The sequence below is a fragment of the Poecile atricapillus genome, chromosome 3 (genome assembly GCF_030490865.1).
Source record: "Poecile atricapillus isolate bPoeAtr1 chromosome 3, bPoeAtr1.hap1, whole genome shotgun sequence".
NCBI lineage: Eukaryota > Metazoa > Chordata > Aves > Passeriformes > Paridae > Poecile > Poecile atricapillus.
Genome location: NC_081251.1, coordinates 61,631,253 through 61,658,975, shown reverse-complemented (window position 1 = coordinate 61,658,975; position 27,723 = coordinate 61,631,253). Strand labels below are relative to the sequence as shown.

Sequence of the window (27,723 nt, the reverse complement as noted above, 5' to 3'; positions counted from 1 at the left end):
TTGTTAGGTAGAACATGGGAGTCTGATCACATAACTTATTTTGACTATCAGCTTCAGTAAAAAAATACAAGCAATTATACCTATAGGACTGGTCTCCCATTTCTGTTACCCCATTAATTTATGATAATCTAGGGCAATGGATTTTGTTGTCCCAATCCCCCCATATCCCTCCTTCCCCTCCAAACTTCCACCACCACTCCCCAAACTCAGAACAACTCAGAAAGCACAGCCTTGGTAAAAGTAGGCAAGTAGTATGGGCATTTTCAACATGTTTTAACAAAAAAACCCCAACACTCAAAACAACACAACAAAGCAGTCACACCAACTCTCATCCTGCTGTACAAAACTTTTCAAGTTAGAGCACTACCTGACCATGCCTCAAACTTAGAGATGTTACATCAAGCACAGATCATTCTGCAACAGACATTCTTTACTTTCTGTCAGTCACACTATAATCAGATTCAATCACACACAGGAACACAACACATCAGAGGACCTCATACAGCATTCCAATACAGAAACACTACTCTACTTTCTGGGTCATCTCATATTGCAAGATAAAAATCTAAAGGAAAACCAGAGAGCATGCACCAAAAATTCTCAAGGGAACTCCTCAAGTGTATAATTTTAAGTACTTTAATAAAGATACCACATTCTTTCAAAATGAGAAACAAGATCCAATTCCAGACTATTTTGTCTATGAAAATGATGCATTTTCTATAGTAGCCACTTCTATGTAGAACTTACATGCCACAGTGTTATCTATTAAAACAGTAACAACCCAAACTATTGAAATTCACTGTTCCAAAACTTGCAGTAATCTCATTTCTCTGGTTTTTCTCACTTCTGAGTAATAGGAAATGAGTTCTGGTCCATTAACTCGCCCACTCTCTCCTGGAGGAAGTTGACCAACTCAGCTAATACAAAGACATGAGTTTCATCCAGGTCTTGTATGATGAACTTCTTTCCCAAAGCATTTGACTCATCCAAGTAGAGCAGAAACTGCTTCATTGCTGGGTCACTGTAGAGACAAACACACATCAGATCCCACCTCACAGTTACAGCTGCAAACAGAAGAAACACCATTTGAAGATATTCCCAAAGATTTCAGGAAAACTAAAATTAATTTCAAGAGTCACTCACAACTTAAATACAGTTTAAGAAGCTTTACTAAAAGTTTCTTTCCAAGTAGTTTTGATTACCGTAGACACAAAAGTGTAATGAGTAGAATCAGCTGCTTGATTAGCAGAAATGTTTCCATTTGCTGCTGCTAAGGCAGCTTCAAAAAAACCTAAACCAAAGCTAAAACTCTAAAGCCCAACTCTTAATAAGGCCAGGCTGAACTTACACTTCTGATTTCAGCAATAGCCTCCTAAAAATATGTTTCCTTAAAGCATAAGGATAACCAAAAGACAGGATAATACAGATCTTGCTCAAAGTAGTATAGCACAGACGGAGAGTGCTCATATAAGAATTGTACATTTCTCACACTCTGACTGAACAGTCATGATGTCACCTTCTAAATTAAATTTAAATGTTTAGAAGAAAACATTTTGGAAGTACTGAACTGGTTTTGTGCAGTTATAGATTGCAAACATATTAACAGACTAAGTATACAGCAGAAATATCACATATCATATAATGCTATACCATGACCCCACACATCTTGAGTGATGCTTCTTTTAATTTTGGAGGTAGCCAGGGGCCTGAGCCTCCGTCCAGAGATGAGATTATATGAAAACAGATACATTGCACCTATACCAAAACCTGACATTAACAAACTCCAAGCACATTCCTTCTGAATATGATCTACAAATAGAACCTCATGTTAGCATTGCATGGAATTCGGTCTAGAGCTGATTAAAAACAAACAAACAAAAAAAAAAAAAAACCAGGAAAGGCGAAATTAAATTCTCCCTCAAGAATCAGTAGAGAAACTCTTTGTGCACAAACAACAACAGCAAGAAACTATGTTTGCAAGCAATATAAAAAAACAAAAGGGTGCAACTAATATTTTCAAGGAAAAACTGTCACGGTAACTGGATTGCTTTTACTAGGATGAGTCATGCCTGACAAGCACATAGATAACTTATGTATACAGCTAAAATTTTAAACTTGTGTGCCTTTCAAAAAATGTGACAATCTTAGGGGAGCATCAGACATGGCAGAACATAGCTTTGAAGCATAGTTTCTCATAGTTAATGCTTATTTTAATTATTTTCTATCCTTTTCTCTACTTTGCTAAATTAAAATAATCTGCAGACTATTATGTATTTTGAAAAACCTGGATTTTTATAACAATGTGATTGCTAACTTTTTTGCAATCATATTTTTACCCCATACTCATATGCAGTTCCCTTTAAAGAGTTTAGGCATAAGTAGAAAACAGTCTGTTAAAAAGAAAAATGGGGAGTTTGGAATTAGGAATATCTACAATTGCCTTCTCTTCCCACGAAGGCCGCACTTTTCTCTGCTTGTTCAGCACCACCATTCCCCACAACAATTCCTTTTGTCTGGACTCTTCAGTTACTTAGATTAGATGCAGGTCTAAAGAAACAGAGTCTTCGACGCAAGGAGAGCCAGTAAATGCTGTTACTCACCATTCAACAAGAACACCTTTCAGAACATTCACCATCTTCCCGGTTCCCTTACGAGCGCTGGAGAGTGGGCAAGAGCAACCCCTGCTTTGGCTCGCACTGGCGATCACGGGAAATCTGAAAGCACAACACGCCCCACGCACCGCCAGCAGACAAAACCAAACAAACGACGCCTCGGTTAAACTCAAAGACTCTTTACGACGACCCTAAGCCCCAGGGGAGTTGCTGGTCCGTCCTGCCCTTCACCTCCGCTTTGCTCAGAGGGGTTCCCAAGGGATGCGAACCCTCCCTCCCGTCCGTCCGCCACCTCCGCCTTGACAGGGAGGTTCCCAGGGGATGCGGTCCCGTCCCTCACCTCCGCCGCAGACCGAGCGTTTCCCGCTGGATCCGCTCCCTCACACCCGTGCTTCTCCCCCGCCGCTTCCCGGCCGGCGGAAGTGACTCGCCCGCGCACGCGCCCGCCGGCCCCCGGCAGCGCCCGCGGATTGGCTGGGGCTGCCGGCGGCGCGATGGCGTCACGCGGCGCGCGAGGGCCGCCGCAGGGAGCGGCGGCGCAGGCGGAAGGTGGGAGCGGGGCCCCGGCGCGGGCCGGGGGGATGGCGGCCGCTACAGGGCGGGGCATGGGGAGACCCGGGGAGACCCGGGGCTCAGGGTATTAAGGGGTGCTTTGTTCCTCCCTGTTGGAAAGAGGCACAGAGCCGCTCCCGCCTGGCTCCTTCCTCGCTTACGTGTTGCATTGCTTGAAGTCGGGGGTGCGGTGGTGCTTTTGTTTTTTAGTACGTCCCAGTTGCGCAATCGCGAGGCCGGTAGGTGGGGACCGCACCCCGGTAGGGGACGGGGCTCGGAGGTGCCTGGACCAGCTATGAAACAGGGTGTGAAATGGGTTCTTTTGCATTGTATTTGTATGTCCCTGAGCATGAAAAGCTCAGTGTGAGCCGGCAGTGTGCGCTCGCAGCCCCGAAAGGAACCGGCTGAACCGGGCAGCGTGGCCAGCGGGTCCGGGGAGGCGATTCTGCCCCCCTTCTCCGTCCTGGGGAGACCTCACCTGGGGTCCCCAACATCAGAAGGACGTGGAGCTGGCTAGAGAAAGTCTAGAGAAGGGCCACGAAGTTGGTAAGAGGACTGGAGCACTTTCCCTATGAAAACAGACTGAGGAAGTTAGGGCAGTTAAGGTTAGAGAGGAGAAGGTTGTGTGGAGACCTTACGGCAACCTTCCAGGGCCTGAAGGGTCCTACAGGGAAGTCAGAGAGGGACATTTAATCAGGAACTCTAGTATAGGACTGGGAGTAATGGGTACGAACGAAAAGGGGAGGCATTTAGATTAGATACTTTGAAAGAAGTTCTTGACTGTGCAGGTGGTGAGACACTGGAAAAGATTTCTCAGGAGGCTCTGGATGCTTCAAGCTTGGAAGTGTTCAAGGCCAGGCTGGATAAGGCTGTCAGCAACATAGTCTGGTGGGAGGTTCCCCTGCCCATGGCAGGAGTCTTGGGATTAGGTGATCTTTGAGGTCTATTCCAGACCCTTAACATTTGATGATTTGATGCTTGCCCTTGGACCTGAAAAAAAGCTCCTGGCATCAGAGAAGCAGTGCTCACTTTGGCCTCCTGTTTGCAGGTGCATGTTTTAAATATTAGTAATTGTGGCACCTGCTGTCACTGTTTATTTCAGATTGTGGTTACAGAGGAGTAAATGTGATTGTGTGAATAAAGGTAGTAAAGAAACTTGACATGAGACAGAGAATTTGGAGGCAGGAGAGATGTCTCTAGAGGACTGATTATCAAAGTCTTAAAACTGTGTTTCACAGTGTGGTGTATGCTGCTGCAGTTAATGGATAAGCAATGTTGAAATGTCAGAAGTCAAAAAGTAGTCTGCAGTGATTGTGACAGTGCTGGGGTAATGCTGACATTTTTCAAAAATCTCCCAAGCACTCACAAGAGAGAAGGGAAAAATCAATTTGGGGAAATGAGAAAAGAGGGAAGACATGTTAAAGAAAGGACACAAAAGGAGTCCCCTTGTTTAGAGATGTTGGACACTGATGATAAAAGTGATGTAAGCACTTTTCTTGGTCTGCAGAGATTACCTTACATTCAAGGAAAATATTAGGCTTCCATATTTCGACATCAGGTTTACGCATGTGACATTTTATCATTTTGAGTTAATTGTAATTGTGGTAAGAGAGACCTAATTTGACAAGAATTTGATTAGTATGTGAGAGATACTGGTGTGGTTATTTTACATCCATATAAACACAAACTCAGTATTTCATTTAGTATAATTGCATCAGTACAGACACTAAAATTTCACTTAGAAGGTATGAGTTTCATGTTACTTCTGCAGTGTATGCAAAAAGTGTTACTTTATATGAAGTAGTTCTTTAAGCCTTGTTAGTCAAAATAAAAGACTTACTTGCCAACACAATAAATTATGAACTTTTAAAGCCAGATGGTTACTGAGTTGTATTAAAGCCGATGTCATACTAAGTCATGTCTTGATGGAGCTAGAACTGGTATTTAGGGAAAAGTGACTAAGTAGGAAATAAAGCTTAGAAGCAGAGTTAATTGGAGGTACTTAGTCACTAAAATCAACAGTAACATAATTGATAAAAAAGCTAAACTTTTCTTATAATTGAAATTCAGCCCATTAAATTGAGAATTTTATAGAGTTCTTTAATTGGAGTGCTTTATATGGAGCAAAATGACACAAACATGGTTTATTGTGACCTTCGCCATCATGACCTTTGCTGTATAAAGAGATAAAAAATGCTACAGGATTTCTGCTGTAATTCTCAAATCAATCATTACTTTTTTTTCTTTCCCCCCTCATTATGCAGAATGTCAGTGGCTGCATACTGTGTATTTTGCTACAGAAAAATAGGAACCTCTGGCTCAGCCACAAAAAAACCATGGAATGATATCAGTAAGTACAGTTCATTACGTATTGATCTAAAGCGTTAATAAAAAGGAATGGCATGACACCATGCATAATTTAATGATACTTAAGTTTTAAGCCCTTGAACACTTAGTGATTAAAAGCTTCTTTTTGTCCCTGCTCTCTGCTTCTGACCTTGGTTTGCATAGCGATTGTAATATGACACCAGCAGATTTTCTAGGAACAGATACAAACGCTTGATGAGGGTCTTTCCCTAACTAAATGTGATCTCCTTAAACTATCTTCAATTCCACTTGTATCTGATTTTTTTAGTAATCTCTAGAGCCATTAAATAGTTGCATTCATAAACAGTGAATAAAGTACTTTTCTGTTATTTCTTTTTTCTTACTTACTTAGGCTCTGCTTAGTCTCTGTTTTCATTGGTGCCTTCGGCATATAATGACCATTTTTACAATTCTGAAATTTCTTTCTGAGCATTAAAGATAGGATATTTCAATTTCTGCTCTACAGGAAGCATTGCATTTTTTTTTCTTTTTCAAACTTCTCTGCCAGTTATTTCTTCAACATGTAGCTGCTGCCTCTTGTTTGCATGCAGAATTCTTATGGCCTCACAAAGATGGAAGCTAGTAGCAGTGGTTGAGGGGCAAATCTCCCAGTTCATTCTGATGAAAAGAAATCATTCATGATAGGTTAGATGTGTTCCATTGGGTTTGCTGCTACTGGAAATGATAAAGAGTTTCTCTGTATGGAGATCCTTATATCCAGATAATCAGATCAACTTTGTAGGTTAAAGTAGATTCAAAGTAGCTGAAATCTGGAACGAATCATTAGGTTTAAAAGGCAAATTGTTGCAAGTAGCATGTATTTATTATCTGTTTGCTTTATAGGTTAGATTCAATGCAATTATTTTTAAAAATGTATTTTCTTATGGAGACTCCGCAGCTCTTCTCAAAGAACATACATAGTCCTGCATGTAATAATATGCACTGAAGAAATAGCTGCAACATATAAGAAAAACTTAACCCCTTAAAATTATTTGGCGTTCCAAACCACTGCGAGTTTTACAGGCAGGGAAAGTTTACTGTTGATTCTAGTAGCTGAGCAATGAATGCAATTGAGAGGTAACAATATTCAAAGTAAATAGCACTGGCAGGATACATGTTTTAGCATCTTGCTTAGGAGAGCAAGAAATTAGAATCAAGTAATGTTTTCTCCAGTTGTAAATTTGGTTAATTTCTTGAAAGCTAGAGTGTGATAGAAAAATTTTTTAAAGCTTTTTCTTAATGTTTGGTATTCTTACTGTCTGATAATCGAATGGTAGCTGTTTATATTGAGGTGATGCACAAACTTTGTTTGACACTTGGTTTTAATTTTTTCAAGGAAAAATTGCAAAGGTAACTGGATCACTTATACTAGGGTAAGTTGTAACTCATGAGCATATATGTAACTTTTGGATACAGTTAAAATTTTAATATGTGTATCTTTAAAAAAATGTCATAATATTAGGGGACCTTAGACATGGTAGAATATAGTCTTGAAGCACAATTTCTGATAGTTATAACTTATTTCAAGTATTTTATCACCTTTTCTCTACTTTGCTAAATCAAAATAATCTTCAGACTATTACATATTTTGTAAAATCTGGATGATTTATACCAATGTGATTGCTATTTCTTTTCATTGTATTGTTTTAGTTGATATTCATATGCAGTTTTCTTTTTTTTAAAGAGGTTTTGTGTTCATTACATATGAAGTCCTGTCCTTAAATAAGTTACTGCAAATCGATACTCAAGCTCTCCATCAAGAAAAACTTAAATCCTATGTATACGTACGTACAGCTTCTCTAAGTCCAAGTGAATATCAAGGTAAGATGCAGAATTGTTTGAGTTCTAAAACAGAATTCTAAGAGAATAGAATGTTTCTGGAAGTCACCCTTACATAACAAGTAAAGCTACATTTCCTGAAGTCTGTTACTAAGAAATGTCACCAAATTTATTTTAAGCTGCTGACTTGTTTGGTTTGGTTTTTTGAGACAGTTCTTTCTACACATAGTTCTCTGTATATGAGGTAATTATATAATATCTCTATGTATATGTGTGTGTATTTCTTTTTCCATATATTTACGAAAAGTGGTGTGAGGGAACTGCCTTTCAGACTTGCAGTAATATAAAAATACTCTTGTAGGGATTACGTACAAAGCCAGAAAAGAAATCCATAAAGCAGTGAGGAGAATTCTAGAAACAGAAGCTAAAATCTTCCGGAGACCTTTTAATGGTAGGTGTTGAAAGCAGGACTTTATCTATGATTATTATTTTTTAGCAGTAAGAAGTAGGGCAATTAGGAAGTAAAACTTTTTCTAACAAAGTTAACATGTTCTTTTGTTCCTGAAACAGTGATAATATAGCTTATAATTTCCATATTTATATGGCTTTTCAGTCAGTTGTCTATTTTCTGTATATAAAACCAATTTATTTTCTTAAAGTAAATGAAAGTGGTGGTTAAAAGGAAATTTGAGGGCTGTTTTTTTTCCCATTTCCAGAAAAGATTTAACACACCAAGTTAATATTTGATATAACTTTTGTGTAAAAAAGGTGTTTGTGGGATGAAATACTCTCAAAGTCTCATTTTAGAAAAATATGTATGCTTTCATCAAAATTGACAATATTAATTAAAGCAGCACGGTTTTTTGGAACAGTGTTGCTGCTTTTTCAAGCAATTTGAAGCAAGAATTTCCATTTGTATCAGAAATTGTGCTCCTGAGGCATACTGTGCATTCTCATTTAGCTTTCTGTTAAATGATTACAGCAATGTGCATCTCCACTGTCATCTTATGAAATTAATTCTTCAAGGTCAGGGCCTCAAGAGCTGCTAATAATTTGCAGCTCCTGCTGGTAATTCTGGTTGGTAGGCGTCAGCCAGGAGTTCTGTGTGTCACATAAATACATGAAATATCAACTTGGTGCCACTGAAATGAGTCAAACTCACCATTTTAGGATCAGCATTTTGTTGATGTCATTCTGTCATTGTTTATCGTACTAATTAAAAATGTTACACTGTAAATTACAGTGAATGAGTAATATTCAAATATTTTAAAAACTACATATTTCCTTATGTCACAAATATAAATGTGTCTGGTTAAAATACTCATTAATAATAACTTGGATTTCATTTGTTTCCTGGTCAAAGAACAATTCAGTACCTTTGATGGAGAAGATCATGAGTGTGCCTTATGGCTTCTCTTAAAGAGAAGTCAGTCAGAAGACAAAGCAATCCGACTGCAGGCTGTACAAGATCTGGCAAGCAACAGTCACTGGCATGGTAATGTATGCTGATGCAGCCTAATTTGTCCCAGAAATTCCAGTCTCAGTTAGCTGTTCCAAGTCTGCTGACAACATGAAGAAAAGCTAGTAGCTGCAAGAAGCATAAATATGCTCTGAAACTTGGGGGAATTATTTACATTTCAAGTAGCTGTTCCTTCCTAATACCATGACACAGTGCGAGTGCAGTGCAGGCCTCTCTCTGTTTCCTCACCAGAGGATTGTAACCATTGCTGTGGCGTGGGAGAGCAGCTCATGCTCTTTAGTTCCTTGGGTTTTCTGTTGGGATTGCTAATGCAGTCACAAGTTTTGGCAGTGATTTTTTGTAAGCCTCTGTAGGAGTGAATTTAAGGCCATGGTTAAGTTAATAAAAATTGGTTAGGAGCTGATGGGTAGTAATGACAAACCAGAGGTAGAGGGCTTGTATGTGCAAGCATTATCTGTAAGCCATGTTTTGTCCTAGTTATTATTTAATAGTAATAAGTTCTCCCTCTTGCTCTAGCATCAAGTATCTTTGAAAACACTAAGTAAAGGTATTTGTGTTTCCTCCTCTCACCTCCATAACCAGGCTACATAAACTAGGTGACATTCTTTTCTGGACTCTCATTTTGGTAATTTAGTCAGTTGTGGATCTTTCACTTTTCCAGTGCAATTTCACACCATGGGATTTTTCTTGTTTCAAAGTGCCTCTTTAAAATTCTAAATTTTCACAGGGAATTTACACCAGCAAACTGTATTTCAAAATGTTTGAAAGCTAGGATGTACCAAAACTGAGCTTTGTCCTTTGTAGACGAATACTGTTAGCAGGTGATTTCAGAGCACAAGATGTCCAGTATCAGGAATTTAGTTGCCTTCTGTTATCTCTCTTTCTCTCTAGAGAAACAAGAACATCTTATTGTTGTAGTATTTGGATATTTCACAAGCACTAATTATTCTTGCCAACTGCCTTATGGGGGAAACAGACTTTTTTTTCAGCCTGATACTTCAAGTCAAAGAAAGTGTAGGACTGAAAGTATGTGCTAATTTTTCACAACTAGGACAAATTGTTCAGCTAGAACCAAAGTGTTCAGCTCCAGTGAGTTCAGTTTGCAGGTATAAATTATCTCCACCAAAGGAAAAGTGTTGCCAGTCTACGACTGTGAAAAGTATATTTTAAATGGCTTGTCAGTTTTGTTCTAGTGTTGTGTAATAGTAACAGGAATAGAAGCAAATTTTTGTGGAAAAAAGTGTTGATCCATTTCAAGGTTATATTTTATTTTCCACTAGTTTGCCACTGAATTATCAAACTGGCCTATAATGAACAGTTATTGCCCAGGTGTATTTCAGCTCAGTTTTTAACTTTTGGAATTTGTGGTTAGAAAAATCAAAGGCTTTTTTAAAGTAGGCTGCAGAGAGATGTTTCTTCTTTTCAAGTATATTAACAAAGTAGATCACAAACTACATTTAAAACAAAATTAATTATTTAAGGTTACTTTCAACCCTAACATTGAAATTCTTGTACAACAGATTATCAGTATGGCACAGTTGCTCAAACCTGTGATCAAAGGACTGCTATAGGTTTGGCTCGATCCAAAGATGTTGACCTTCGCTTTTTCCTGCCTCCACCACCACTGCCAAAAATAAAGACTGTAAGTAAAGGAAGAGTAGGCATTAGATGATTCTTAGTTGCTTATTTTTTACTGCTTTTGTTGTTAATGGTTGAAAGTGAAATTTTTCTAAAGTAACTGACTAGTAGTAAAATACCAAAATACAAAACTGTAAAATATGACGTACTGCTGGGGTATATCTGAATTAGGGAGTGGCATGATGGAAAGAAATAAGGTTGGAAGCACTGATCAATTATTATTCTCAGACTATATACCCACATGACATATTTACAAGCAGTGAAGTCTGAGCCAGTTACCAGTCTGACAGACACGCTGCTTGTCTCTATCCAGTAGGCAATGTGAAGAAATGATCCTGGATTGCCTTGTTGGCACTGACAGAATCCTACACACAGAGTGTGCTCCTGGAGGCCTTTGCCTCCTCACTACTGCTGTGGTGCTCTGCTGTAGGCCCACCTCTTCACTGCCAGCTGTTGGGTGCCAGCAGGTCCTTATTGGATAAATTTGGCCTTGCTTTCTTCTTAAGTTAGTTTTTAACTTAACACATTTTAAATGTGTGTAATATATGTGATGGTCTGAGGAGTCATGTCATCAGCTTCTTCAATAAACAGAACTACCCAATTAAGTACAATGTACAAGGTATATTTTTTGTAATGCTAATAGAATGAACAGGGGCAGAAGGCCCCATCAGAAAATACCTGCGTATCTTAACCAGCAGCTCTGAATATCAGTTTTGATCAGGTGTAATATTCTTAGTTTTTGCTTTCTTGTCTTTGTAACATTATATGATAGTGGATCTGTACCTGTCAGTCCTTAAATACTAGGTTACACTAGTATATGGTTGTGGATATGTTTTTACAGCAGTATGATTGCTAGGTAATCGAAGCTAAGAGTTGCCAGTCTGCTGCTTAGGAAGTTGAAGCAAATCATTGTGGCAACTCTATGCAAATAAATCTCCATCTCTGATTTAATCAAAGAATTAGAATAATGGCAAGTTCAATGACCGTGGGCAAAGAAAATTACTTTGTTGAATCTATGCATCAATATTGGATTGTTAAACGAATACTTACATTAATTTTTTAGACAAAACCTTAAAAGAAATGTCTTTATTTTTACTAGTAATTTATACATTCATTTTCATGGATCAGCACCAAAAGCACAGCATCACAAGTTGGTGAATGAGGAAGGTGATTGTCCCACTCTGCTCTGCACTGGTGTGGCCTCGCCTTGAGTACTGTGTGCAGTTTTGAGCACCACAGTATAAAAAAGACATCAGACTATTAGAGAGTGTCCAAAAGAGGGTAACAAAGATAGTGGAGGGCCTTGTGGGGAAGCCATATGAGGAGTGGCTGAGATCACTTGGTCTGTTCAGCCTGGAGGAGACTGAGGGGATTCAATAGCAGTTAAAACTTCCTCCTGAGGGGAAGCTGAGAGGCAGACACTGATCTCTTCACTCTGGCAACCAGTAGCGACCTGAGGGAATGGCCTGAAGCTCTGTCAGGTGAAGTTTAGGTTGGATATCAGGAAAAGTTCTTCACCCAGAGCATGGATGAGCGCTGGAACAGGCTCCCCAGGGAAGTGGTCATGGCCCCAAGCCTAACAGAATTCAAGCAGCTTTTGGACAATACCCTCAGGCACATGGTGTGATTCTTGGGGTGGCCTTGTGCAGGACCAGGAGCTGGACTTCTATGATCATTGTGGGTCACTTGCAACTCCAAGTATTTTATGATTCTATGAAAATTTCTATGTCATTAAGAGTAAACTTTTAAGTTTCCTCTGCCAAGAGGAGCTGTTTTTTCTTCTCTTTTGAACCATTAGAGTAAGGTCAACAAAGTATGAAGTGTAAAGCTTGCTTTTGATCATTTATTTGGTGGTTTTGTAATTACAAGTCTTTACAGATAAAACTATTAAACTGAAGTTGCAGAGCACTTAAGTCCAGGGTTCATATCCTATGGCCTCATTAGTATGGCTGATTCCATTATTTCAAGTATTTCTCTCTTCTGGATTTTGCTTCATGCTTTGAACAAAACAACTTCAAAGTTGTTGCTTACTTCTCACAGGATTATCCCATTGAAGATGAACTTCGCTTGTTGTTGGTATCTTTACCTCAGTCTGGTCTTGATCCATGTGTCCAGTACTTCACATCACTTGCCTTACGTGAAAGTAGCCAGACTCTTGCTGCACAAAGGGTGAGTTTCCATCTGCAGAGCAGAACTCTTTGGGTTCTTTGTTCCTGCAGAGCTCAAAGATAGAAATCTTGTTCCGTATTTTTGATCATTGTAAGAGGAAGAGAAATACAGATGCTTTGTGATTGCAGAACATGAGCAGAATCTCTTGTAAATACAGTCTGTATGCTTGAAAGCTTGTTTATATTTCCCAGCTGTTCCAGTTGAAAGGTGTAGTTAAAGATTATATCCTACAAGCCTTCCCATTAAGCAGACATTTCTGAACTCTGTCTAAAACATTCCTTCTCCATGTAGTGCTCATAAAATGATTTTTCACATTTCATCTTACTGTTATTTGTATGTTCTTATACTGATGAGATTATTAAACCTCTCTTATGTCTCTAGTAAAATAAAGAGGTAGTTAGCACACTTTAAATAGTAAATTCTATTACATCACATGGAAGTGCCTCCCTGAAATAGGTCCCTGTTACCAAACCAGAATTGGAGTAGTCTGTGGTCTGTTTGGACCTGGATCTAGGAATTCTTCAACTGTGTCTGTGCAGCACCTTCCTAAGTGGCTTTAGAAATGTAATTTAAAGTGTCCTTATTGTTTAAAAATAATAATCTCATCCACTCTCTTTTGTGAATTTTTTTGTTGTTTAAAAGTTCTGACTTCCTTAATCAGTGATTGTTATTTTCTAATAAGATGCAATAACAAAAATGAATGTCATTTTAATAACAATGCTTGTCAGTCTTCGTTTAGAGTTTTCAGAGTGCAATAACTCTTTATTTTCTATGGCAGAGTTATGTGTGCTATTTTTACACTATCACTCCTTTACTGTTTTCACAGCCAGAGCTCGTGCTACAAAGGGAGCTTTGGTAAGACACCACACTTGGAAGTATTTTGATTTTTATTGAGGTTATGTTGGTCTTTCTGCTGCGTGATTAAGAGACTGGTCTTCTGAGGCTGTGCCACATACTGAAGACCTTTCTTCCTCCTCTTCTAAGTTTTGCAAGTCTAGAGCTACTCTGATTCTTGCTTTTTTATGCTTAAGCAAATGATCTTAAAAGATGACATTCATTAACAAAATGAGAATACTACATTTTCCCCCTTTATTGTATGTTTTGAAGTTAATAGACTAAGGAGACTACACATTGAAAATCTAATTAATGTTTCCAGTTAAAAATAGTAACTACTTTTATGATATACTGTTGTGTAATTTGTACATTTTGAAAAGCACAAGCATGCTGTGCGCTCTTTAAAGCAATTTCTGTAGAACATTACACACTTAACATTCTAGATTAGAAACCTTTTTTTTAGTGTAACCATTTGAAATATGTTACTATTCTTACGGTTTTTCATTTCAGGGAGGCTTATGGTGTTTTGGAGGAAATGGACTTCCATATTGTGAGACATTGAGTAAAATCCCTTCAGAGACAGTGGAACTCTTCTGCTTGCAGGCTTTAGTACAGCATTCTAAGGTGATTTGTCTTTAAACTGTAGCTGAAAAGTTACATTTATAGGCATTCCTTTCTAATGCACTCTCATGTATTGAGAAGGAGTTGCTATTTCCTTGTCTCTTACCCCTTTCTCCTCTGTAAGAATGTTTAAACAACTGAGACAGGTGTGAAACGAACACATTCCTGTAACAGTTTTTTTTTCTCATGGGGAGTGTAAGTTTTGTTGTTGTTTCTAATTTGCCTTTACAAGTTCCCCTGTACTATACCTGTATGTATCTTTCAAGAAGTAAAAGGGAAGCTGAAGCTCTAATGCCAGGTTTTCACAAAGCGGTGTCATGAATTCACTCATCAGAAACTAGAACAGAATGCAAACCTTACTCATACACAAAGGTATTCTTTGGGCAGAATATTGCACAGCAAGTAGCTAATAAGTGGCCTTCTCAGGACCAGAGTGTTTTTTGCAGACACAGATGAAGATTTGTAACAGTGGTGCTTCTTACTTTCTATTGCTACGTTCTTTTCTGTACACCTAATTGTTCAGAAGCCTAGAACACTGAAAAACTGTGTTGCAAATGCCAAATGGTTACTCATAGTTGGGACAGGTAAAGTGCAGTTTCCCAGTATTCTTTTCATATGCCACATGCATAGAAATTCCGACTTTGTCCAGAATTTGTTACATTCTAGATTTTCAGTTTAAGCAAGCTGTGACTGTACTCATTCCAAGTGCCTGTTGAAAGCCACAGACTTGAGGATATCAGCAGTTCCAAAGCTACCACACATATTCATCTTGACTAAATTGTTGCCCTTAGGATCAGTAATGATAGCAGTACTAATTGGAATGTAAAAAAGAAAAAAATTCATTTCAAAGAGAAAGCGTTATAATGATTGCATTTTGGATGATGGACAAATGTCTCTGGTTGAGATAGTGCTTTAGCAAATGCAGACAATTGACCTGTTCAGACTGTCGAACTTGAGTTGAAATTTGATCGTGCTGAGTGGAGACCATTTCGTCTCAGACATGAAGTAGAGGGGTGGTACTCTGAGATTTTTCAAGTCGTCAATTCATAGGAATTAAGCATTTTTCATATTAAAATATCTATTTCCTCTTCAAATATGCATAATAAATTCTACATTAATAATAATTTCTGTGCAGCAAGGGCTATGTTATACCTGCATCTTAAAAACTCCCTAATTTATGAGTTAACAGCATCTAAAAAAAGCTTTTGCACAACGTCTATTTATTGTTACTGTATTTACTGTGTAATGCCAGATTTCTTCTCACTGTGATAAAATTGAAGCTAAAGGAGGCCTCCAGCTACTGCAGAGGATATACCAGCTACGTAAAGATTCAGCAAAGATACAGAGGAACATAATCCGCATTATTGGGAATATGGCTTTGGATGAACGTCTTCACTCATCCATAGTACGTGCAGGTAAAAGGAAAGCTGTCTCAGTGAAAGATTTCTACTCCAAAAGTTTCAGATAAATAAATAAAATAAATAAATAGAAAATATCAATATGCAGGTCTATAAATCCAAGCAGTTTTTTGCCTGTTGAATAGAGTTTGCATTTTTACACAAAGGAGAAGTAGTAAAGGCACGGGAAAAGACAGTGAGGGTGATTAAAAATTTGGAATTGCTGTGATATGAAGAACAAATAGCTAGACTAAGACACTTAGCATGGAAAAAGCAGCTGAAAGAGAATATGACAGAGATTTATGAAATTCTCTTCACTGGCATAGAGAAGGCAAAGAGGGAATGGTCATCTGCTGTTCGTTGTAATGCAAGACCAAGGGTTCTTGTACCTTAAATTATAAAGAGACAGAAAAAATAAATAGTATTTTCCATGTGCTGCATGACCAAAATAAAACTTACCACAAAACATTATAGTAGTTGAAGACTCACAAAGCTTCAAAGAATAATGAGACAAATTCATGAAAAGAAAAATCCATAAAGTTCTACACATGGAGACCAAGTTAACTGCAGAAAATCAGAGGTTGTAGACTAGAATCAGAATAGTATAATTGTCCTTTTATTGCTCTATTCTTATATTGTTCTGCAGCTTCCATACTGTTGCCTTCTGAAGAAAGGCAGCTGGACTATAAAGGCCTTTGTCCTGAGCTCTGGCACCAGTCTTAAATTCTAATGATTGTTGAAACCGTACATGTAGAAGAGATTGAAACAGGAGAGTCAGCAGTTCCCTGGGACAGAGCTTTCAGTACAAAAGGAATTTTAAATAGTGAATCAAACTCCAGAGATGAGAAGTCAAATAGTGCTAGTCCAGAGTTGATAAAGCTTCTCTTTTATTGTTGGATGATGCATAAGAAGAAAGAACCTCTAAGGCACATGTTCTTGAAAAAACTGCTGGCGCAGGATGAAGAAGAAAAAGGAAAACAGTTATGCACTGTGTAGTAGCTGTGATGGGGTATCTGGGGGCAGAACACTTATTTTTGATTCTAAACAGTTATTTTTGACTCTTCATCTTGGCTTATTTAAGAGAAATGCAAAACCAGAGACCAAGCTAGTTTTAGTCAGACTACTTGGCAGTCTTCCATTGTGTTTGGAGAACTGAAAGTAGAGTTTAGATAGTATTCTTCTTAAGTACAGCTTTCACAGTGGTCAGCATATATTCTGTTTAGAAACATAATTTAAATACACAAGTCTTAAAAAAATATCAGTCCTCAAAGGTCCTAGAAGTTTTGTTTATTTAAGGCAAAACAATTTGTTCTTCTCCTTGGTGGACAGTAAATGATCTTGAATTAGCAGCTTACTGACTATACTAGTAGCAACATAATGTACATCGTTTTGAAACAATGCTCATGAAGTAAATTCCCAGGTTTTATTTATGAATTTGACTGTAATGTAACTGATTTATATGCTGTTTTTGCTAGCAACAATAAGATTTATTAGGATTTTATGGAACCGTGTGCATATGCACATAAGAGATATTCCTTTACATTTCTCAGTAGTCTATGACAATTCCCATCCATGTTTAAGAAAATTTTACACCTTAGGTAGAGTATCATAAAGTGTTTGTAAGTCAGAATATCTTTGACTTAAATTTTATTGACTCCAATATTGTATCCAATTTAATTGCCTTGTATTTCTAACATATAAATGGTATACAAATTTTAGAATAGCAAAGATATTTTAAATCACATTAAGAGTTTTTCTTATGCTGGATTTTACAATTAGAAATTATTGTACTTTCACAGCAAGCATCAATTTTTTACCTGCCATTGTTCCTGTAGGTTGTTTTCTATGCCTTTCTTATGCTTTAAGCTTCATTGTCTCCATCTTCCTAGCATTTTACCTGCAGGAAGAGATGTGAGATCTGTTCTTGCAACAGCTGTACTGACCTGCTGATACACATCCTTTTTCTTCTGAGAAGGGGTTCTCCTTCAGATCATAAGCTGAACAGTAGTAAAATACATCTGAATTTTTGAATTTAGGAGATTCCACTTACCTAGCCTTGACTTTCCTGAGGTAAAGAGTAGATTGAAATAATTTATTTTGACGTTGCCATTCTTTAGTTTTAACATCTGTTTTCAGATGCATAGTTTGATGGTTGATGTTTCTGAATTCTGTTGTTCAGACAATGTTTCTGTTAGTTAACCTGCCACTTCATTTTCTCAATGTAGGTTGGGTTTCTGTACTTGCTGAAGTAATGAAATCCCCACACGTCATTCAGTCTTCTCATGCATCCAGAGCTTTGGCTAATCTAGACAGGGACACGGTGAAAGAAAAATATCCAGATGGTGTTTATGTCTTACATCCGCAATATCGTAGCAGGTAAAGTAGAAGGAATCATTGTACATGCTGTACTTGGAGTTACTTGTTCTACTGTTCTGTTACAAAACTTTGGAAGAGTTGGCATCAGAGTGCTGCTGTACTGATGTTACCTTTCCCTTTCTGTTCTTTGGTGGGTTGAGAAGACTGAATTTAGATTCTCAAATAGAAGAGTAGAAGTGGTTGGAGCAGTCTATAGGTGTGGACAGAGTATTACTGTAATGCAGGGAAAATCTGAACACAAAACATGAAATTAGTTACTGCTTTGAGTGGGTTGCAACTGTTTAACCTTTGCACTTTGTCTTGGGGTACTGTGTCTTGTAATTATTCTACTGGCAACAGCATATGCTGGCCTAAGGTGCAGTGAACTTTCGTCCTTAGTAATAGTGATTGGGACTTAGTAATAGTAGTAATCCCTAGTAACAGTATCTGGGACTAAAGCAGTCTCCAGTGTGCATGTCTGTAGCAACCATTCCCTGGGTCATTTGTGTTACTCCAGTTACAGTGAAGATCTAACGTGATAATGAGGCTGGAGCTACCAAGCCACATCAACAGTAGCTGGTTTCGTTATAGAAAATAATGATTTGTGAGGTGGGCATTTTCCATACCTCATTTTATATCTTTCTTCTGTGTGGTTCCCTAGTTTGTTTTTATCTGAGTATGCTCTTTGAAGTATAATGAAATGTTGCCCATAAGATATCACATGTAGTGTTTAAAAAAGCATTTTGGCATCCCTTAGATTAAAAGTTCCAATTTGCTAAAAGAACATGTGCCACATATCTCTTAAAATTTCCTTTTGGTTGATCAGCCAGCCTATCAGAGCAGACATCCTTTTCGTTCATGGTCTTTTGGGAGCAGCATTTAAAACCTGGCGACAGCAGGACATCGACCGGCGTTCGGATAAAAAGGCTTCAGAAGGGGAAGAGGACTATAGTCAGTGCTGGCCAAAGGTAAAAAGACAGTAATGTTTTCACATGTGGCTGCTGTTTTCTCATTCATGAGAGCTGTGCAGAGCATCTAGAAGGACACTGTCTGGCAAATGTCTTTTTTGAATTCAATTACTTGTAATTGAAGTGGCAGTATTCAAGTTCCTGATGGTAAATTTTTGTTAATGAGTTGCTTGTTGTTCTTGCAAGGAAAAATCCCTGCTAAATTTTTTGTTCTCAGCATAATTCACATGGTAGAGAAAGAGGAGGCAATGACTGCTTTATTTATGCTCTCTCTTGGTTTTTTTGTGGTTTTTTTTGCTTATTTTATAAAAAAAGCTATTGCTGAGGAAAAGATTTCTAGAATATAACATTTAATATAACATTTTAAATTAAGTTCCCTTTCACACCTTACTTTGTGCAGATTGCTATTTAAGTATTGTTGGTTAATAAGTAATTACTGCTCCAAGCAAACTCACACTGGTATAGCCACTAAAGTACTTCTGTAAAACTTGAGCTGATCAGTCCTGTTGGTAATCTTAGTAAGTCTTGTTTCACCCAGGAGAGGGAGCCAGAAACGCACGAGTTAGAGATGAATCTTCATTCTTTGCCTGCTTTGTGGCTCAGGAACAATCCAGAGTTCACCAGCATGTAATAAAAGGATGATAATGCAAGTATAAAGTGTATTTGGGGATTAACTAAAGAGCAAAAGTCTTGCTTGATATTGTCCCCACAGTAACATCTTTTCTCCATTGCTTTGAAGAGTTTAAGTACCTCAATTATATGCTCCTTTGGTTTTGCTTTGCTTTAATTTAGACATGGCTTGCTTCAGACTGTCCTTCCCTTAGAATCATATCTGTGGAGTATGACACCCATTTGAGTGACTGGAAAGCAAAATGTCCTGTTGAGGCTCACAGGTAATAAATGCAGCATATTCACTTTGGAGGGGGGCAGGACACAGACCTGTAAAGCTGATCCTTGGGATCACCTAGTGTGAAAGAGTCAATTAAACTTTTCCTGTAGCTTTAAAAAATCAAATTAGGAGAAATATTAAGTATAGTCATGATATGCTTAACTTTTTAGCCTCATGGGTAGTTACATGTGTCAATTTCATGAATTCTTACAGTCTGTTCTGCTTCATGCTAAGGGAGACACTAAATTATGCTATTAGTTAATGAAAATACAACACCAACTTATATCTTAAAAGTATTTTTTAAATTCACACAATAATACTTTATAAGCACAGCAAAAAAAATCACTGCACTGTGGCTTTATACTCCTGATAAAATGAAGCATGTATTTTCATAGAATCATTTAGGTTGGAAAAGACCCTTCAGATGATCAAGTACAGCCATTAACCCAGCACTGTCAAGGCCACCACAAAACGAGTCCTAAGTCCCACATCCACTTGCCTTTTAAAAGCTTCAAGGAATGGGGACTCAACCACTTCTGGGAAGCCTGTTCTAGAGCTTCACAACCCTTTCGATGAAGAAATTTTTCCTAATTTCCACCCTAAACCTTCCCTGGCACAATGTAAGACTGTTATCTGTCATCGTGTCACTGGTTCCCTGGGAGAACAGGCCAACCCCCACCCAGCTACACCCTCCTTTCAGGTGGGTGTAGAGAGTGGTAAGGTCTTCCCTGGGCCTCCTCCAGGCTAATCACTCCCAGTTCCTTCTGCCTATCCTCATAGGACTTGCCCTCCAGACCCTTCACTGGCTCCTTTGTGCTTCTCTGGAACGGTTGTAGAGCCTCCATGTCTCTGTGGTAGTGAGGGGCCCAAAACTGAACACAGGACTCAGGGTGCTGCCTCACCAATTACTTTAGTCCTGCTGGCCACGCTGGTTCTGATACAAACCTACTTTTATTCAAAAAATATTACTCTGATGATAAAATACAATCACTGTAACTGATTCAATCAGAGTGTGATTGCCCTTGCCAGAGGAATGGTGTTTTTACTGACCTTAAACAGGGTAGGTCAGAGGAAGATGCTACCACCAAACATGTTGAAAACTAAAAACACTTTGAGCCTGTAAAGATTTTATTCTTGAATAGAAATTGGTAATTAAGTTCAGTGATCTTTAAATCAGAATCCTTCAGACATTCATTCAGATCTTTAAGCATGTAACTAGTAGTGTAAATTCAACTTGTGTACTGCAGCAGAGGCGTGTGCATGGCTGCATACAGATTAAGAATCTGAAAATTAATAATATTTTTTGTGCAGGGAAGAAAAAAATTCAACATGTGTATAATAGATCAGGAACTTGGTATTTGTTCATTCCCTCCTCTCTCTGGCGATATGGAAGATCGATGCAATTATTTCATTAAAGGAAACACGTAAGCTGGGAGAAGAGGAGGAACACGTGACTGTTAATGTACCTAATTGAAATTAGGCAGAAAAATGACAGTAAGAAGCATCTAGGTGGTTGCCTGTGCAGGTCCCAAGAAGACTGAAAGTGGCTTTAAGTTGCACCAGGGGAGGTTTATCTAAAGGATAAAGGAAGAAATTTTTCACTGAAAGCATTGTCAAACCCTGGAAGAGGTTGCCCAGGGAAGTGGTTGGGTCCCAATCCCTGGAGATAATAAAGACAGGCAGATAAGGCTCTTGGGGATGTGGGTTTATGGGGGACTTGGCTGTCCTTGGGCTAGCAGTTGGACTCAATGATCTTACAGGTCTTTTTAACATAAATGATTCTATGATTGTAAGAAAACTTTTCTTGTGTCTGTCTGGAGTATGTTAAACATATATTTACTTTTTTTTCCCAAGTTAATGTCCTTTTCATTACAAAATGGAAAATTTCATTACCTGCTATTTATTGTCACCCAACCATAATATTTGATAATTTTGTAATTTTATATGGTTAATAATAAATGAAAGATATTGAAGATATGTTTAACTAGCAGGGGCAATGAGGTGGCAGTAGAAAAGCAACCTTAGGTTTGTTTTTAAATGTACGGTCTCATTCGCTGTTTCAAAAGTGAATTTTTATGTCTCTCTGCTAGCCTAGAGCATACTGTTCAACTGAGAAGACACATTTGATTATTCTTTTTGTATGTGTCATAAAGCAATTTCTAGTGAGAATGCTGAGACCAACAGAGATGAAGTGAATTATTTTGCACAGTGGTTGCTCCCATATCCTGATGTTTTCATTACCCAAGGGCCTTCTTGATTCTTGTTACACTGCAAGGAGTAATGTAAAGTGCAAATGTTGCACTTTCAAGCTTGGATTGGACATTGACATTGTTTTGGTTCTACCACAGATTCATTTTCAAACTTTAACGTGTAGTTTATCCTTTCCAGAGTTCAGTCTCTTCATTTATAAAATTGAGATTATTGTGCTTTCATATATTCCAGTATGAAGCATTTGGAGATTGTCTGGCAAGTGTAACTGACATTAGTTGTGATTTTTTTCAATGTATTGGTTGATGATGAACTTAGTTTTTAAATTTGTGTACCCTGCTTCACATTTTGAGTGTTGTTTAGCAAAGTATATGAGGTTTGCTCATGTTGCAGGGTATAAAGTTCATTATGTGTTGACGTTGCTTCCATAGAATAAAAACTGTTTTGCTACAATGTGTAAATGAAACTATTTAAAACTCCATAAAACAACTTGTTAAGAAAACAGAAATGTTTGCTGAGCAAAATTAAAATAAAACTTTCTAGCAAGAGTGAGAAACTGAATTTAGCTCAATTCCCATTGTCCTTGTGAAGCCATCCTTAGAAAAGTTCTTGGCCTTTTTCAATGCAGAAATAATAATTAAATAAATAATATTTGTTTTCCTAATTCACTTTCATAAATGTGCAGCACTAAAATTCATTGTGTTTTAACATTGCCTTTTAACCTGTCATGCTCCATTATGCCTGCATCTGTTTTTTCTTTGCAGGAAGTCTATTGCTTTCAGGAGCGGTGAGCTGCTTGACAAGCTCAAAGCTGCTGGGATTGGAGACAGACCTCTGGTGTGGGTATCCCATAGCATGGGTGGTAAGCATGTTGCCTGTTTGATATAAAGCATTTATTTGCATTAAAGATTTCAGAATAAGCCATTAACCAAGTTCAGGTAGAAATGCAATTATTCAGAATAGCTTATTTTAAAAATTGGCAAAGACTTAAAAATGAAAAACAGATTTCTATTCTCTTAATGCATTATATTTAATAGCATATACATATTGAAAGGATTTTTATTGCTGTTTGTTCTTACTGTGTTGATTTAAAAACTCAATGAATTGAAATTCATGTAAATGGAAATCCAGAGGCAAAATTTTCTCCATGATCAGGCATATAGTAAATGTCATTAGCAACACATAAAGCAACTCAAAATTGTATTTGCATCATTCATTGACATTTTATATTGATGCCTCCTCAGGCGTGGTTTGGGTTTTTTTCAAGTTAATCTTACATATTTGACAATCTAAGGACTAACCAAGCAAGGCAAGAATATGGTTAATTGTTTCAGGGTTAATATAGCATGAACATTATTTCCCAGTAATTTAAATCCCTACATTAAGTCAGCTTCTGTTGCCAGGTCTTCTAGTCAAAAAGATGCTGGTGGATGCTTCCAAGAATCCAGAAATGGATAAAATTGTAAACAACACCAGAGGAATCGTGTTTTATAGTGTACCTCACCATGGTTCCCAGCTGGCTGAATATTCTATAAATGCCAGATATCTTCTCTTCCCGTCTGTGGAGGTTAAAGAGCTCAGCAAGGGTATGTTCACTTTGCTACCATCTAGCAACAGGAACTCTGCTAATCTGTTCTTGGTGCTTTGGATTTTTTCATTGTGCTGTCAGAAAAAGCTGGGTAAAAACAACAAACCTCCTTTTTACATTTTGGGTTGTGTATTAAATTATTGCAAGTAATTCTGAGTAGCTGTTCCATTTGATTGCAGAGGCAAGGGGAAAAGGGGGAGTCAGAACAAATTGTTGCATATGCTAGTTGGAAAAAGGGATTACAAACAAAATTCTATTCCTTTTACTCATCATAGTAATAAAAACATCTCTAGAAACATAGTCTTGCCAGAAAAATGCTGTTCTTGTAACACTGCAAAATCTATGTTGCTCTTTCTCAGATTCTCCTGCCCTTAAAGAGCTGAATGATGACTTCTTGTCTTTTGCCAAAGACAAGAAATTTTCAGTGCTGAGTTTTGCAGAGACCCTACCAACACACATAGGCAGCATGATAAAACTGCATGTTGTACCTGTGGAGTCAGCAGGTGAGAAATAGCCATTTATTTTATTTACTTTGGTATATATATTGATGTAAACATCAATAACGAGAAAGGGTTATAAATATTACGGTAAAAAACCTAATAGAAACCATAGAAAAGTAAGTCTATTACTGTGGGGGGGAGATTTGTTTAAAGTCTTGACTGAGCCTTTCTGCTGAGATCAGAAGCAGCTACATTTAGATGTTAGAATAACAGTTGTTTGTTTTGATTTTTCTAAATGAGAGTAATGTTTGCTAAAAAAAAACCAGAGTAGACCCTGGTCTAATGTTGGAGTCCTTTCTTTTGGAATTATGACTAGTTGTGGTTTATCTTTGTATAGGTGGGCTGCATAGTGTTTCAGATGCTTCTGCAAATTCCAGACATTTTCTTCTTTAAAAAGCCAAGAAAGTTTGTAAACTGCAAATGGAAGGAAAATGTCACAAAACTGGTTTTCAGTGTTAAGAATCCTTTACCTTCCACATCTCATGAGCTCCAGCAATAGAGTTTGCCTCCTGAAGAGTTCCCTCCATCTTTTTGCCTTTTGTAGGAGAAGGGGAAAACAGATTTTTTTTCCCTTTTTTTTTTTTTTAATATATGTTCAACTTACAAAACTGTTTTAACTCTTATCTTTTCAGTTTTTCTTTTGCACTGCCTAAGGTATCTGTAAAGCCAGAACCCATTGCTTTGTTAGGTTTTAGACCAAGCTTTTCACCAGCTAAATCCACTAGCTTGATTGCAAGGTCAGGTGCTCTGAAAGACTAGGACTACACATCCCTGTTTTTCTGAGTCACTATTTAGCAGTATTTTTACAATATGTCCTCTTGAGCAGCAGTGTTTTGTAAAAATGTTGCTGATGCAATTTTATTGGCAAGGACTGAAAAACTGGACTGTTTTTTTGTTATTATTTAGCAAAATAAGGTCAAAAAGAGGGCTGAATAACAGAGCCCAAATGAGCACTGTGCACTCGTGATTTCATAGCACTCTCCTCTTCTAAGGATGACACCTAGTGCAGCACATGAGTGCTCTTGAAAACCTTTAGAGGGCATGTGTCAGTTCCGTAGCAGGCCACTCACCCTGTTCAAAACACAGGCTGACAAGCAGGAAGCTCCCTGTTTCTTGCATGTTTGCTTGGGCATGTGAAAGCAGAGCTTCATCCTGCTCTGGTGTAATTTTACGTAGTTAAAGATACAGAAGTCAAAGCAAAATAGAGGATTTCTCTAGATACTGAGTGAATAGACAGTAATGTAGCGGTCCCAGCATCCTAACTGGAAAGTTAGTAGTGATGACTGTCAAGAAAAGAATAAATGCTGTAGTGTGCCCAAAAACAGTACCTGAAAATGGAATATTTGTAAATATTTCATTTGCCTGGAAATGTGTGTAGTGTTTTGCAGCATATTTCAGGTTCATTCTAGTCCAAATTTTGTTGTCTATGTTGCAAAGTAAGCAATATGGGTAATTAGTGGTGATCAGATTCAAGATACCACACATTAAACTACGTCCCTGATTATATCAACACTTAAACCTCAGTCAGGACTGTGCTATTGAAGTTCTGTTTCAGCAAAGTTATCTGTATGGAGAAATGTACATTTGTGTATTTCAAACAAAGACAGTAGAACTCTGCCCTAATGGTGTAGTGTGCCAGTGTGGGTTTTGTGACAGCACAGAGCTCTATCAGGCCATAACTGTGTGGACTGATGCTTTTAGCACATGAAAAAATAATGACGAACAAAGAGTTTTACTGAAGATAGGAGAGGTTGCTTTTGAGAGAGAAATTGCTAATGCAAGATGTTCTTTTCAGTCTAGGTCATCTTATGAACTCTGATAGGTTTTTTGGTTTTTTTTCCCCCTTTCCCAGATATAGGAATTGGAGACCTTATTCCAGTGGATGTTAATCATCTAAATATTTGCAAGCCAAAGAAGAAGGATGCTTTCCTGTATCAGCGTACACTGAAGTTCATTCAGGATGTTTTAGCCCAAGAACTGTGAGACTGAGGTTTTGCCATCCTTTCCTGCTTGTGTCCTGTGTTTGGTGTAACACAGAAACTTCTCCTAACATTTGTTATGGGATCTGCAGAATTACAAGGGTGCTGTGTCAATAGTATCTGCTGCTGAATAGTTTCCTGTACATCTTGAGCTTTAGACACCTGCCCAATTTCTCAAAATACATTCAAAACAAATATAAACTTGGCAAAAAGTGTGTGCCCAGGATATCTTCTTTTAACAAAAAAAAAAACAAAACCCAAGCTTGCTTTGAAAGCAGGTAAATATACTCCTGGGATAAGGTCTTATAGAGAGGTTTAGGAACAATTAAATGAGGTGTTTTTTATTGTGTCAAAGGGGAAAAGCAGTATGTGGTTACTGCAAAGTTTTGGTTTACTGTCTACGTTAGGGTAGCCTGACTGGAGCCTGAAAAAATAGTATTCAAGTGAATGAATTTGGTATTTTAGTCTAGTGGCACAATTTTGTCATTTGCCTTTTCATTTAATAGATCACCCAGATTGGTCAGCAGACACAGCATCTGTTTTTCTGCATGGAAAGAGACAGGTTGGTAGCTTGCCTTAGTTAGAAAATTGTTGTTGTTTTAGTCTCTTTGTATTAATGAAAACAAAAGAAATATTAATCTTCTTGTATGTTTCCCGCCTAATCTTAGCAACTTGTGAGATTGCTTCCCTTGGGACAGTGTGTATCTGGTCAGACAGTGCAGTTCTGTGCTTGCTCACACTGAAGATGTTTGATGGGTTCAGCTCTTCTGCTTTGCTCTCGGGACACACCAAGAAATTGGTACATTCAAATCCCTGGCTCGTGTTACTCATATAGAAACTTTTCCGTAGTTAATTTTAAGAAGAGCACTGAAAATGCTCAGTTGGAGCACAACAAATGTAGGCCCTGACAAGAAAGCAAATGCTTAGGGTTTGGAGCTGAGGTGGAAAAAAGTAAAAGCAGGAAAAAAAAAAAAATCAGGTGATTGTAAGGCCTCACTGGAAATTACCACAAATATTTTGGTTTCTTGGGGCCCAAATATATCTGTTGGTTTATTTGAGTTTGTTTAGGATACCCTAACAGTACTGATGAGAAATCAGTATTTTTAGACATTTTTAAAAAAATGGCAGTGCACAGTCACTTTTTTGAAGTCTTAGATAGTTTGCACTGTGGTTAAAAGTAGCCTCATGTTATTGCAGTCTCTTTACTTCCTTTCTTTGCACCTGTATCCCTCTGAAAACAAACATGGGCTGTGTTAGGCTGTACTGCTTTTGTTGACCAATTGATAGATAAGGTCTGTATTGATCAGGCTTGAGGTGTCTCCTCACATCACTCCTGTGAGATGGATCCAATTTGATGCCCTTCAAATGATGGCTCTGAAAACTGCCAAGGAGGTGGGATGCACCTTGCAGCTCTGCATGGGCTTGGTGCCGTGGGCACTGCAGTCCTGGCAGGTCTTGAGAGCAGCCCAAGAGGACACTGCAGCTCAAAATACACAAGAGCATTTCCCCCCCTAACTGAGATGTAGTTAAGAACACTGCATGGCAGTATTTTGTATAGAAAATGTAACAGAAATGTCCTAATTTCTAAAGAGCTTTATATTTTTTACACTGTGGTTTAGACTTCAGAGTGTAAATATACTAGTACACTTTGTATTCACAAAGTAGAGTATGTGGAATTCATGGTGAATAGACAAGGCATCTAATAACTGAATGCTTGTTTCATGTGACAAATCTATTGGTTTTAATAGACTCCTTTGGCTTACACAGATTCAGATCAGTGAGATTAA

At 37.9% G+C, this 27,723-nt stretch overlaps 2 protein-coding genes across 5 annotated transcripts; one reads left to right on the top strand and one right to left on the bottom strand.

Annotated features, from left to right (window-relative positions):
* Window positions 1–620: 620 nt before the first annotated feature.
* On the bottom strand, window positions 621–3,087 carry GTF2H5 (general transcription factor IIH subunit 5). The gene is made up of 3 exons (XM_058834343.1): window positions 2,953–3,087; window positions 2,601–2,714; window positions 621–1,021 (listed from the first exon to the last, which is right to left on the bottom strand). The coding sequence occupies exons 2-3, from the start codon at window positions 2,633–2,635 to the stop codon at window positions 841–843; spliced, it is 216 nt and encodes a 71-aa protein (XP_058690326.1). The 5' UTR covers window positions 2,636–2,714; window positions 2,953–3,087; the 3' UTR covers window positions 621–840.
* Window positions 3,088–3,098: 11 nt separating this feature from the next.
* Window positions 3,099–26,192, top strand: SERAC1 (serine active site containing 1). Of its 4 annotated transcripts, none has more exons than XM_058834339.1 (17): window positions 3,099–3,161; window positions 5,429–5,514; window positions 6,868–6,904; window positions 7,216–7,352; window positions 7,672–7,761; window positions 8,674–8,805; window positions 10,311–10,432; window positions 12,469–12,597; window positions 13,942–14,055; window positions 15,305–15,467; window positions 17,675–17,825; window positions 18,631–18,772; window positions 19,565–19,665; window positions 22,634–22,731; window positions 23,273–23,455; window positions 23,817–23,960; window positions 25,810–26,192. In XM_058834339.1, exons 2-17 carry the CDS (start codon window positions 5,430–5,432, stop codon window positions 25,938–25,940), a joined length of 1,959 nt encoding a protein of 652 aa, XP_058690322.1. In that variant the 5' UTR covers window positions 3,099–3,161; window position 5,429; the 3' UTR covers window positions 25,941–26,192. The 4 variants fall into 4 exon arrangements, with proteins under 4 accessions (XP_058690322.1, XP_058690323.1, XP_058690324.1 ...); XM_058834340.1 differs by lacking the exon at window positions 3,099–3,161 and adding an exon at window positions 3,218–3,710; XM_058834341.1 differs by lacking the exons at window positions 3,099–3,161; window positions 25,810–26,192 and adding an exon at window positions 24,295–25,803.
* The last annotated feature ends 1,531 nt before the right edge of the window (window positions 26,193–27,723 follow it).